Genomic DNA, 14187 nt, shown 5'->3' on the forward strand with positions numbered 1-14187 from the left:
GCTGGCGAGGCTGCGGAAAAATAGGAACACTTCTCCATTGTTGGTGGGGTTGCAAGCTAATACAACCACTCTGGAAATCGGTCTGGCGATACCTCAGAAAATTGGATATAGTACTACCTGAAGACCCAGCTATTCCACTTCTGGGCATATACCCCAGAGACACTTTAATACACAACAAAGATATATGCACCACAATGTTTATAGCGGCTCTATTTATAATAGCCAGAAGCTGGAAGGAACCCAGATGTCTTTCAGAAGACGAATGGATACAAAAATTGTGGTACATATACACAATGGAATACTACTCAGCCACCAGAAACAATGACTTAACCAAATTCTTAAGAAAATGGCTGCATCTAGAGAAGATCATCCTGAGTGAGATAACCCAGTCACAAAAGAACAGACATAATATGCAGTCACTGATAGTGGGATGCTAACCCAAGAGGCTTGCACTCCCCCAGAAACAACTCACAGACTGTATGAAGTCCAAGAAATAAAGAAAACAAAAACTATACATATATTCACAAAACAAGAAGACTTTGACTATTTCCATGTTGCGTTTTGTTTTGCATGTACTTTACGCTTATTGCAACTAGTACGTTTTCAATGCATACTGTCAAGCCCTTGAAAAAAATCAAGTACCGACTAAAAAACATATTCACATGGTTTTATGTAAAATTTATTTTAATGTCTGAAAAAACAGTACTGACAAAATGTATAATTTTAAGCAAAAAATGTTTAAAATCTTTACATCTATCTTTGTTTTGAAAAATAAAATCGTTTAAAAAAAAATAAAGTACTGACAAAAATGTGTTCATATAGTGTTATGCAAAAATGCTTTTAAAATCTGTGTATTTATCTTTGTTTTTTAAAATAAAATATTTCAATTTAAAAAAGAAAAAAAAAAAAGCTTCTGATTCTTTTTGCTTTTCCTCCTGTTCTTGTTTAAGTATCTCTGTCAGCATCTTGAGGTATGATTTTAGGTCTTCGTCTTTTTTTTTTTTTGGAGTGTTTGGCATTCCAATGTTTGCTGTTATAGGATAGCTGGGTACTGGTGTTGCCAGGTTGTCTTGGTTTCCTTGTGATATACTCTTTCTCTTTTCTCTTGCCATTTTGTTGTCAGTGATGTGTTCTCGCCTTTCCCTTGTATCTGGTCTGTGTCCCTGGATCTCCACTGGTCCACGTGGCAAATAGGCCGAGCCCTGCTCTGTGTCCCAAAGTTGCCAGGTGGAAACAGAGGTTTCAATGCTGTGTTTCTGGTCCCTATATCAGGCAGGCCATGGGCGTGCTTTTTGTGCTCATCTCTCTTCTCCCTGGCTGCCCAGATCTCCTCCTCACCAGTCTTTCACAAATTATACTTCTAAACAGGTATTCTTCAGAGGATGAAGCTCAAATGGATGAGAAACATTTAAACAAATGTTGAGTATACTTCATCATTAGAGAAATACAAATCAAACCTGTTTCTAGTTGATGTGAAATGTGAGGCCACTATGGAAATCAGTTTAGCATTTCTTAAAGAAAATGTGAGTCAATTTACCTCAAGACCCATCTATACTGTTCAGGGACATGTAACCTCTATCACAATGACAAATGTTCAACCATGTTTATTGTTGTTCTATTTATACTATTCAGAAAATTAAAACAATTTAGAAAAGTTTTAATTGATAAGAAAAATATGGTACATTTACACAATGAGATATTAATCATTTGTTAAAAATGACTTCCAGTAATCAGTGTGGATGACTCTTTCTTTTTTTCTGATTGTAGAACCCTTTACCTCTTTTTGGGTTACATTTCCTGGCATTAATATGAGGATACATCCCTAGTCTCATTGTTTCTTATTATGCAAAGTTTAGGTGATTTTACTTGGACACTTGCTATTTTCTAAAGGGAAATTGAAAGGAATAGTCGACCGGGAGGAAAAATGAGGTAGAAACACTTGGAGAAGTGGAGGGAGAAGAGGCATTATAGGATGTACTGTATGTGAGAACAATGAATAAAATTTAAAATCATGAAATAAAGAAATGCTCTAGGTATACTAATGGAGCTAGAAAAAATATTCTGAGTGAAGTAATCCAGACCCAAATATTCAAATATGATATGTATTTGTAAATATTAGCCTTCCAGTCAATGATAACCAATCTATAATCCATAGAACTATAGAAATTTGTTATAGAGTAAGGGCAAAGGTGGAGACAGATAGATACCATTATAACATTGAAACAGAATAAATTATTAACTGAGGATTTAAGGAGCAAAATGTTAAAATTAATTAGTGAAGAGGGAGAGAAGAAAGGAATGAGGAAAGAAATGTAGGAAGGAAATGTAGGATGATATAGCTCACAACAAGGGCTTTTTGTTAGGGTATTATAGAAACCTAATAAAGTAGATACTTCTTAAAATTTGAATGCACATGAAGCAACCAAGAGGGAAAAAATGATGAATAAAGCATAAATGCCAAATTGTGTTAGGATGCACATGTCCTGCACAAGTTAAAGGCAATCAAATCCCAGAACTGAAAAGGAGAAATAGATTAAAAAGCCCTACCTCTAACTAAGGAGCCATGTGCTATTGATATCTCATGATAAAGTGATACTCTCTCTAATAGAGTATCACTGGATATTTCAGCCAGTCTGCAGGGAAGACCCCAGGAACAGGAGTTGTTGGTCAGCATAGCGAGACTCAAATTGTTCATTTGTTTTGATTTTTAGTATCTTCCTCATTTAAGGCATCTCTAGGAGACAACATACTACTAAATAAATATAAGAAATGAAACAAAAGGAACTGAAGAGAACTCATAGTAGTGTTAACTATTAAAAGCATACTAGAAATCTCTAGAAATAATTTTTAAAAATCACAAAAAAATGAGTAAATGGCAAATAAGTCAACTTGGAATTGAAATAAATAAAGTAGGCTCACATAAAACAACACAAAGAATTGATGTCTTATGTGTGGTTTTATTGCTGTGTAGATATACTATAAAATTTTAATTTGGCTAGATGACAATTCAGAGAATTAGTTCATTATTAGGAAAGCATGGTGGCATATAGGCAGACATAACCTGGAAAATGAGGCTGAGGGTTGTACGTCTGGATCTAGAGGCAGTAGGATGTTACACAAAGCCCAGGGTATACATCAGAGCTCATTCTATTGTTTTTAAGTACTTCAATAAAGTGACATCTACTTGGCATTATGCCCTAATGAAGGCTATAGTCTCCATTTCAACTATCACATCTATATCTGTTTTTTGTTTTTTTGTTTTTTTTTTAATTTCAAGTTTTGGGGAGAGAGAGAGAGAGAGAGAGAGAGAGAGAGAGAGAGAGAGAGAGAGAGAGACAGAGAGAGAGAGAGAGAGCGCGTCCTTTTGGGGGTCCTTTTTTTTTGTTTTGTGCTTTTCTGATGTACTAGTATTTGTTATATTTTTTAAAAAATTTATTTGATTTCATTTTATTAACAATTAGAAGTCTGTGTGTTTAAGAACTAGAGAAAGGAAGGCAATGGATCTGGATAGAAAGAAAAATGAAGGTAAATAAAGAAAAGTAGAAAGAGGGGGAATTATATTCAGAAAAATCAGTAAAAATTATTCAATAAAGGAAAGAAAATGTTATGCTATACTTGTTTGTTTGTGAATTCATGTGTGCTTGTGGATTTGTATGTCATTTGTCTTATTTTGTCAGGTCATTTCTTCTAGAGTACCATGACAAATACTTGTTTCTTTTATATTCCAGTATGGAAAAACTTGTGATATAATTTTCTTACAGCCCCTTTATCTGCTTGTTCCTAAGACTGTAGATTATAGGGTTTAGGAATGGTGGAACCATACTATAAAATACAGAAATAATAATGTCCTGAACTACTTCAAATTTTACTACTAGAGGTCTTTGATATGCATAGGCAGCAGAACTAAAAAAGACTGTCACCACAACAATGTGAGGGACACATGTGGAAAAGGCCTTCCCTCTCTCTCCTTTGATGGGAATCTTTAATACAGTTGATAATATGCGAACATATGATATGGCAATAAACACAAAGCTACTACCACTGAGTCCAATGTCAGTCAGACGTATTAAGAATTTGTTATTGAAGGTGTCAGAACAAGAAAGCTTCAGCAGTTATATCACAGAAAAACTGAGAGAAAACATTAGAGTGACAGAAAGATAGCTGGAACGTTTTGAAAGTGTGCTCACTTGCTAGGACGAGAGAGATAAGTAGGGAAGTCAGTGTCATCTGAACACAGAATTGGTGGTTCATGATCACAGGGTAGAGGAGCGGCTTGCAGATGGCCACATAGCGATCCTGAGGCATGATGGCAAGAAACAGAACCTCTACACATGCACAAAATAAGAACAAAAGTATCTGTACTGGCCATTCTAATATCGAATAAAGTAGATTTTCAACCAAAAGTTATCAAAAATGATAAGGGAGGACACTTTTTACTCATTATAGGGAAAATTTGTCAGGAGGAACTCTCAATCCTTAACATATATGATTCAAATACAAAAGTAGCCATATTCATAAAAGAAACCATACTAAAGCTCAAAAAATACATTGTTCCCGACACAATAATAGTGGAAGACCACAACACCCACTCTCATCAAAGGATAAATCATGGAAACAGAAACTGAGCAAGAACACAGTGAAACTAGAAGAGGTTATGAAACAATAGAAATTAATAGACATCTACAAAACATATCATCCTGAAGCAAAAGTATAAAACGTCTCATCACCTCATGGCACCTTCTAAAATTGGTCACAAAATAAGCCTCAATAGATATAAGAAGATTGAAATACTCCCATGCATCTGATCAGATCACCCTGGTATAAGGCTGGTCTTTAATAACAAAAATAAAACAAAAAAAGCCCGTATACACATGGAAACTAAACAATGCTCTATGAAACATTATCATGGTCAAAGAAGAAAGAAAGAAAGAAATTAAGAATTTTTTACAATTTAATGAAAAGTAAAACACAATATACCCAAACCTATGGGATGCAATGAAAGCAGTACTGAGAGGAAAACACTTAGCTTTAAGTGCTTCCAAAAGCAAACTGGAGAGAGCATACACTAGCTACTTGACTGTTGAAAGCTCTAGAATAAAAAGAAGCAGATACACCCAAGAGGATTAGACAACAAGAAATAATCAAACTTAAGGACATCTGGGTTCCTTTCAGCTTCTGGCTATTATAAATAGAGCTGCTATGAACATTGTGGTGCATATATCTTTGTTGGGTATTAAAGTGTCTCTGGAGTATATGCCCAGAAGTGGAATAGCTGGGTCTTCAGGTAGTACTATATCCAATTTTCTGAGGTATCGCCAGACAGATCTCCAGAGTGGTTGTATTAGCTTGCAACCCCACCAACAGTGGAGAAGTGTTCCTCTTTCTCCGCAGCCTCGCCAGCATCTGCTGTCATCTGAGTTTTGGATCTTGGCCAATCTGACTGGTGTGCGGTGGAATCTCAGGGTTGTTTTGATTTGCATTTCCCTGATGGCAAAGTATGTCGAGCACTTCCTCAGATGTTTCTTGGCCATTCGGTGTTCCTCAACTGAAAACGTTTTGTTTAGCTCTGTACCCCATTTTTAATAGGGTTATTTGACTCTCTGGTGTCTAGCTTTTTGAGTTCCTTGTACACCTTGGATATTAGGCCTCTATCTGATGTGGTGTTGGTAAAGATCTTTTCCCATTCTGTTGGTTGCCGTTTTGTTTTCTTGACGATGTCCTTAGCCTTACAGAAACTTTGCAATCTCATTAAGTCCCATTTATTAACCTTTGACCTTAGAGCTTGAGCCATTGGTGTTTTGTTCAGGAAATTTTCTCCTGTGCCTATGTGTTCTAAGGTTTTGCCTATTTTCTCATCTAAGAGTTTCAGTGTATCTGGCTTAATGTGGAGATCTTTGATCCACTTACACATGAGCTTTGTACAAGGAGATAAGAAAGGGTCTATTTTCATTCTTTTGCATGCTGAGTGCCTGTAGGACCAGCACCATTTGTTGAATAGGCTGTCATTTTCCCATTGAATGTTGACTGCTCCTTTGTCAAAAATCAGGTGACCATATACATGAGGGCACATTTCTGGATCTTCTATTCTATTCCATTGATCCACATGCCTATTTTGTATCAGTACCATGCAGTTTTCAGCACAATTGCCTTGTAATATTGCTTGAGGTCAGGGATAGTGATTCCCGCAGATTTTTTTTTGTTGTTGAGGATGGATTTCACTATTCTAGGTCTTTTGTTATTCCATATGAAATTGCACATTGATCTTTCCAATTCCATGGAGAACTGGGTTGGAATTTTGGTGGGGATTACATTAAATCTGTAGATTGTTTTTGGTAGGATGGTCATTTTTAAGATGTTGATTTTTTCAATCCATGAGCATGGGAGATCTTTCCATTTTTCTGAGATACTCCTCAATTTCTTTCTTTAGAGGTTTGAAGTTCTTGTCATACAGGTCCTTCACTTGCTTAGTTAGAGTCACCCAAGGTATTTCATAGTACTTGTGACAATTGTGAAGGGTACCTTTTCCCTAATTTCTTTCTCCACATGTTTGTCCTTTGAGTATAGGAAGGCTACTGATTGGTTTGAGTTAATTTTGTATCCAGCCATTTTGCTGAACTTGTTTATCAGCTGTAGGAGTTCTCTGGTAAAATTTTTGGGGTCACTCAAGTACACTATCATTTCATCGGCAAAGAGTGATGTTTTTATCTCTTCCTTTCCGATTTGTATCCCCTTGATCCCCTTTTGCTGTCTAATTGCTCCAGCCAGGACTTCCAGTACTATGTTGAATAGGTAGGGGAAGAGTGGGCAGCCTTGTCGAGTCCCTGATTTTAGAGGGATTGCTTCAAGTTTCTCGCCATTAAGTTGATGTTGGCTGTTGGTTTGCTGTATATTGCTTTTATTATGTTTAAGTATGGGCCTTGGATTTTTTTTCTTTCCAGGAGTTTTAACGTGAAGGGGTGTTGGATTTTGTCAAATGCTTTCTCAGTGTCTAGTGAGATGACCATGTGATTTTGGTTTTTGAGTTTGTTTATATGGTGGATTTCGTTGATGGATTTCCTTACATTAAACCATCCCTGCATCCCAGGGATGAAGCCTACTTGGTCATGATGAATGATCGTTTTGATGTGTTCTTGGATTCGGTTTGCAAGGATTTTGTTGAGTATTTTTGCATCCATGTTCATAAGTGAGATTGGTCTGAAGTTCTCTTTCCTTGTAGGGTATTTGTGTGGTTTAGGTACGAGGGTTATTATAGCCTCAAAAAATGAGTTCAGTAATATTCCATCTGATTCTATCTTTTGGAATAGTTTGGCGATTATTGGTGTTATATCCCCAATAAATGTCTGATGAACTTCTGCACTGAACCTGTCTGGACCTGGGCTTTTTTTGGTTGGGAGGCTTTTGCTGACTTCCTCTATTTCTTTAGGTGTTATAGGGTTATTTAGATGGTTTACTTGGTCCTGATTTAACTTTGGGACCTTGCATCTGTCTAGAAATTTGTTCATTTCTTTCAGATTTTCCAGTTTTGTGGAGTATAAGTTTTTGTATTAGGATCTGATGATTTCTTGAATTTCCTCAGTTTCAGTTGTTATGTCTCCATTTTTTTTTCTGATTTTGTTAATTTGTTTACTCTCTCTTTGCCCTCTAGTTTGTCTGGCTAGGGGTTTATCAATCTTGTTGATTTTCTCAAAGAACCAACTCTTTGTTTTGTTGATTTTTTCAATGGTTCTTTTTGTTTCTATTTGGTATATTTCTGCCCTACTTTTGATTATTTCTTGCTGTCTTCTTTTTGGGTATATCTGCTTCCTTTAGTTCTAGGGCTTTTAGCTGTGCTGTCAGGTTGCTGATGTGGGCTCTGTCCAGCTTCTTTTTGGAAGCACTTAGGGCTCTGAGTTTTCCTCTCAGTACTGCTTTCATCGCATCCCATAGGTTTGGGTATGTTGTGTTTTCGTTTTCGTTGAATTCTAGAAAATCCTTAATTTCTTTATTTCTTCTTCGACCCTGCTTTCCTTTAACAGAGATTTGTTTAGTTTCCATGTGTATGTGGGCTTTTTGTTGTCTTTGTTGTAGTTAAAGACCAGCCATAGACCATGGTGATCTGAGAGGATGCATGGGAGTATTTCAATCTTCTTATATCTATAGAGGCTCGCTCTGTGTCCAATTATGTGGTCAATTTTCAAGAAGGTGCCATGGGGTGGTGAGAAGAAGGTGTATTCTTTTACTTTACGATAGTATGTTCTGTATATATCTATTATTTCTAGTTGGTTCAAAGTCTCTGCTAGTTTTGCAGTGTCCTTGTTCAGTTTTTGTTTCCCGGATCTGTCCATTGGTGAGAGTGGTGTATTAAAGTCTCCCACTATTATTGTGTGGGTTGAAATGTAATTTTTGAGCATTAGTAGGGTTTCTTTTATGAATGTGGGTGCTTTTTTTATTTGAAGCATATATGTTAAGGATTGAGAGTTCCTCCTGACAGATTTTCTTGGTAATGAGTAAAAAGTGTCCTTCCTTATCTTTTTTGATAACTTTTGATTTGAAATTTACTTTATTCAATATTAGAATAGCCACTCCAGCTTGCTCTTGGAGCTGTTTGCTTGGAAGTTATTTCCCACCATTTTACTCTGAGATAGTGTCTGTCTCTGTCTCTGAGATGAGTCTCCTGTATGCAGCAAACGGCTGGATTTTGTTTATGTATCCAGTCTGATAGTTTATGTCTCTTTATTGGGGAGTTGAGACCATTTATGTTAATAGATATCAAGGAATAGTTGTTTCTGTTTCCTGCCATTATTTCTTTTTTAGGTTGAGTTGTGTCTGTGTTTTTTTCTTCTTTTAGTTTCCTTGTTTAGGAGTTTTCTTGTTTTTGCTAGGCTGTATTCTCCCTCATTGGGAACCTAAAATTCGTTGTAGTGCTGGGTTTGTGGTCAGATATTGTGTGAATTTTGATTTGTCTTGAAATATCTTCATCTCTCCATCGATGGTGATTGATAGTTTTGCTGGGTATAGCAGCTTGGGCTGGCACTTGTGTTCTCTTAGGGTGTGGATGATGTCTGTCCAGGCTCTTCTAGCTTTCATAGTCTCTGTTGAGAAATCGGATGTGAGTCTGATTGGGCTGCCTTAATATGTTACCTGACCTTTTTCTCTTACTGCTTTTAGTATTCTTTCTTTACTTTTGGGCACTTGATGTTTTTACTATTATGTGTCGGGAGGTATTTCTTTTCTGGTCCAACCCATTTGGAGTTCTGAAGGCTTCTTTTATGCTCGTGGTCATCTCATTCTTGAGGGTATGGAAGTTTTCTTCTTTGATTTTGTTGAAGATATTTACTGTGCCTTTTAGTTGATACTCTTCTCCCTCTTTTATTCCTATTATCCTTAGGTTCGTTCTTCTCATTGTGTCTTGGATTTCCTGGATATTTTGGGTTAGGAGCTTTTTGTTTTTTGCATCTTCTCTGGCTGTTTTGTCTATGTTTGCAATGTTGTCTTCTGCCTCTGAGATTCTTTTTTCGATCTCTTGTAATCTGTTGGAAATGCTTGCTTCTGTGACTCCTGATTTCCTTTTTTGGTGTTCTGACTTTAGGGTTATCTCTTTTAGCGCTTTCTTTATTGTGTCAATTTCTGTTTTAATTTCCCTCTTCCATTCCTTTATTTCTTTGATTCTGTTTTCCTCTAGTTCTTTGAGTTCTTTGAGTGTTTTTCTTGTTTCTTCTTTAAAAGCTTCTGAATCTTTTTGCTTTTCCTCCCTTTCTTGTTTAAGTATCTCTATCAGCATCCTGAGGTATGATTTCAGGTCTGTGTCTTCCTTTTCTGGAGTGTTTGGAAGTCCGATGTTTGCTGTTATGGGAGAGCTGGCTTCTGGTGTTGCTAGATTGTCTTGGTTTCCTTGGGATATACTCTTTCTCTTTCCTCTTGCCAATTTCTTGTCAGTGATATGTTCTTGCCTTTCCCTTGTCTCTGGTCTGTGACCCTGGTTCTCTACTGGTCCAGGTGTCATATGGGCCAAGCCCTGTTTTATATGAAATATCTTGGTGTTACTCTCAGTAAGCAAGTAAGGACCTGTCTGACAAGAACTTCAAATGTTTTAAGAATGAAATCAAGAAAGATCTCAGAGAAAGGAAAGATCTCCCATGCTCAAAGACTCGAAGAATCAACATTGTAAAAATGGTCATCTTAAAAAAAAATCTACAGATTCAATTCAATCCCCATCAAAATTCTAACCCAATTCTTCATAGAGTTGGAAAGAGCAATGTGCAATTTCATCTGGAATAACAAAAGACCTAGATTAGCAAAAACATTCCTCAACAACAAGAAAACATCTGCAGGAATCACTATCTCTGACCTCAACCTATATTACAAGGCAATTGTGCTAAAAACTGCATGGTACTGGTACAGAGATTTGCACGTGCATCAATGGAATAGAATAGAAGATCCAGAAATGAGCCATCACATATGTAGTCACTTGATTTTTAACAAAGGTGCTGTAAGCATTCTATGGAAAAAGGACAGCCTATTCAACAAATGGTGTTGGTCCAACTGGCACTCATCACGCAAAAGAATGAAAATAGACCCTTTCTTATCTCCTTTAACAAAGCTCCTGTGTAAGTGGATCAAAGATCTCCACATTAAACCAGGTACACTTAAAATATTAGGAGAGAAATTAAGGAAAACCGTAGAACACATAAGCACAGGGGAAAATTTCCTAATCAGAACACCAATGGCTCATGCTCTAAGGTCAAATATCTACAAATGGGACTTAATGATATTGCAAAGTTTCTGTAAGGGTAAGGACACTGTCAAGAAAACAAAACAGCAGCCAACAGATTGGGAAAATATCTTACAAACCCCACATTTGATAGAGGCACAATATCTAAGATATACAAAGAACTCAAGTAGTTAGACACTAGAGAATCAAACAACCTTATTTAAAAATGGGGTACAGAGCTAAGCAAAAAGTTCTCAATTGAGGAATATCGACTGTATGTTAAGAATCTAAAGAAGACCTAGAGATCATCAACCATCAATGCAAATCAAAACAGCCCTGAGATTCCACCTGACACCAGAATGAGTAATATCAAAAATTCAGATCACAGCAGATGCTTGGGAGAGTGCAGAAAAAGAGGAACACTTCTTCGCTGTTGCTGTGGTTGTAAACTGGTACAACCACTCTGGAAATCAGTCTGGTGGTTCCTCAGAAAATTGGATATAGTATTACCTGAAGACCCAGTTATTTCACTTCTGGGCATAAACCCCAGAGAAGCTCCAACATACAGCAAAGACACATGCACTACAATGTTCAGAGCAGCCCTATCTATAATAGCCAGAAGCTGAAAAGAACACAGATATTCTTCAAGAGTTGAATTGATACAAAAATTGTGGTATATTTACACCATGGAATTGTACTCAACTATCAGAAACAATGATTTTATGAAATTCTTAAAAAAATGGATACATCTAGAGAATATCATCCTTAGTGAGATAACCCAGTCACAAAAGAACACAAATAATATGTAGTCACTAATAATTGGATACTAGCCCCAGAAAGCTCTGAACACCCCAGAAACAACTTACATACTATGTAAAGTTCAAGAAAAAGCAACGTGCAAAAAAAAAAAAAAAAAAAAAAAAAAGGAAATGAAAAACCATTATGCTTAATCTTTACACACTAAAAAAACTTTGACTATTTCCAGGTTACATCCTGTTTTACATGTACTTCATGCTCATTATAACTAGTGGGATTTTAATGCATAGTATCAAACCTTTTTTAAAAAAAAGCAAGTACTGACAAAAATGTATTCCTATACGTTTATGCCAAAATTCTTAAAATCTGTACATTTATCTTTGTTTTTTAAAATAAAGTTGTTCAATTAAAAAAAAGTCTTATGAGATTCCACCTCACACCAATCAGATTGGCCAAGATCCAAAACTCAAATGACAACAGATGCTGGCGTGGTTGCGGAGAAAGAGGAACCCTTCTCCACTGTTGGTGGGGTTGCAAACTAATACAACCAATCTGGAAATCTGTCTGGCTATACCTCAGAAAATTGGACATAATACTCCCTGAAGACCCAGCTATTCCACTTCTGGGCATATACCCCAGAGACTTCTTAGTACACAACAAAGATATATGCACCACAATGTTCATAGCAGCTTTATTTATAATAGCCAGAAGCTGGAAAAAACCCAGATGTCCTTCAGAAGATGAATGTATACAAAAATTGTGGTACATTTACACAATGGAATACTACTCAGCCACCAGAAACAAGGACTTGATCAAATTCTTAAGAAAATGGCTGCATCTAGAGAATATAATTCTGAGTGAGATAACCCAGTCACAAAAGAACAGACATAATATGCAGTCACTGATAGTGGGATGCTAACCCCAGAGGCTCGCACTGCCCCAGAAACAACTCACAGACTGTATGAAGTCCAAGAAATGAAGCAAACAAAATAAAACAAAACAAAAAAATCTTTATACAACAAGAAAACTTTGACTATTTCCATGTTACATTTTTTTACATGTACTTTATGCTCATTGTAACTATTAAGTTTCCAATGCATACTATCAAACCTTTAAAAATATCAAGTACTGACTTAAACATATATTCATACAGTTTTATGTAAAAATTATTTTAAAATCTGAAAAAAAGTACTGACAAAAAGTATTGTATAATTTTATGCAAAAAATGCTTAAAATCTGTACATTTATCTTTGTTTTGTAAAATAAAGTTGTTAAAAAAGTCTTGGAAAGATTAGAGATTCAAGGCTTATACCTAAACATAGTAAAAGCAATATACATGAAACACGTAGATAATATTAAACTAAATGAAGAAAACTTGAAGAAATCCCACTAAAATCAGGTAGTATACAAGGCTGCTCACCCTCTCTACTTATTCACTACAATACTTTAAGTCATATCCAGAGCAATTAGACAACAATGAGGTCAAAGGAGGTCAAAGGAATATATTTTGGAAAGAAAGAAGTCAATATATTATTATTTGCAGATAATATGATGGTATTTTAAATGACCTCCCAGAAAAAAAATTTCAGCAAAGTGACTGGATGTTACCTTAAATCCAACAAATAAGTAACCTGACTCTACTCAAATAATAAACAACCTGAAAAAGTAATTATGAAAATGTCTCTCTTCAGAATATTCACAAATAATACAATACAATATGGTTTGACTCTAACCAAACAAGTGGAAGATTGGAATTACAAGAATATCAAGTCTCTGAATACAGAAACCAAAGAAGACCTTAGAAGATTAAAAGATTTCCCATGCTTCTGAATAGGCAGGATTAATATAGTAAAAATGACCACACTGCCAAAAGGAATCTACAGATTCAATGAAATCCTTATTAAATTTCCAACAGAATTCTTCATAAAATTAGAATGAATAATTCCCAAATTCATTTGAAATTACCAAAATGATAGGATAGCAAAAAATATTCTCAACAATGAAAGAACTGAGGGGATCATCATCTCTTTTCTCAACTGTATTACAGATATATCATAAATGAAAAAAAAAACTGCATTGTATTTGTACAAACAGTCAGATAGATCAATGTAACACAATTAAACACTCAGAAATGAACCTACACACTTATAATCAAATGATCTTTGACAAAGGAAATAAAACCATCCAGTCAAAAAATATATCATTTTTCAACAATTGGTGCTGGTCAAACTGGGAGTCAGCATGTAGAACAATAAAAATCAGTACATTCTTATCCTCCTGTAAAAACCTCAAATCCAAGTGTATCGAGAACTTCCACAACAAACCAGCTACACTCAAACTAATAGAAGATAATGTGGGGAAGAGCCTCGAACACATGAACACTGAAGAAAATTTCCTGAACAGAACACTAATGGCTTATGCTCTAAGATCAACAACCAACCGATGGAACCTTATAAAATTACAAAGTTTATGTGAGGCAAAGAAACATGTCATTAGTACTAAACAGCAACCCACAGATTGGGTTAAAGAACTTTACAAATCATAGATTTAATAGTGGATACATATCCAGTATATAAAGAACTGAAGAAGTTAGACTCTGGAGAATCAAATAAACTTTTAAGAATGGGGGAAGAGCTAAACACAGAATTTTCAACTGAGGACTATGGCATGACTGAGAAGCACCTAAAAAAATGTTCAACACGCTTTCTTATCAGGGAAATGTGAATCAAAACATCCCCAAA

The 14187-nt window shown here is 35.8% G+C and overlaps 1 protein-coding gene across 1 annotated transcript in view; it reads right to left on the reverse strand.

Annotated features, from left to right (window-relative positions):
- LOC308417797 (olfactory receptor 14C36-like) overlaps window positions 1–14187 on the reverse strand; it is a gene marked incomplete at both ends in the record, with an annotated part of 31928 nt that overhangs the window by 6180 nt on the left and 11561 nt on the right. The window contains 2 exon segments of the mRNA XM_080913083.1: window positions 3760–4113; window positions 4115–4344. Coding sequence (XP_080769209.1) covers window positions 3760–4113; window positions 4115–4344 — 584 coding nt within the window.

The sequence above is a fragment of the Micromys minutus genome (genome assembly GCF_963924665.1).
Source record: "Micromys minutus genome assembly, chromosome: 2".
In the NCBI taxonomy this organism is placed as follows: Eukaryota; Metazoa; Chordata; class Mammalia; order Rodentia; family Muridae; genus Micromys; species Micromys minutus.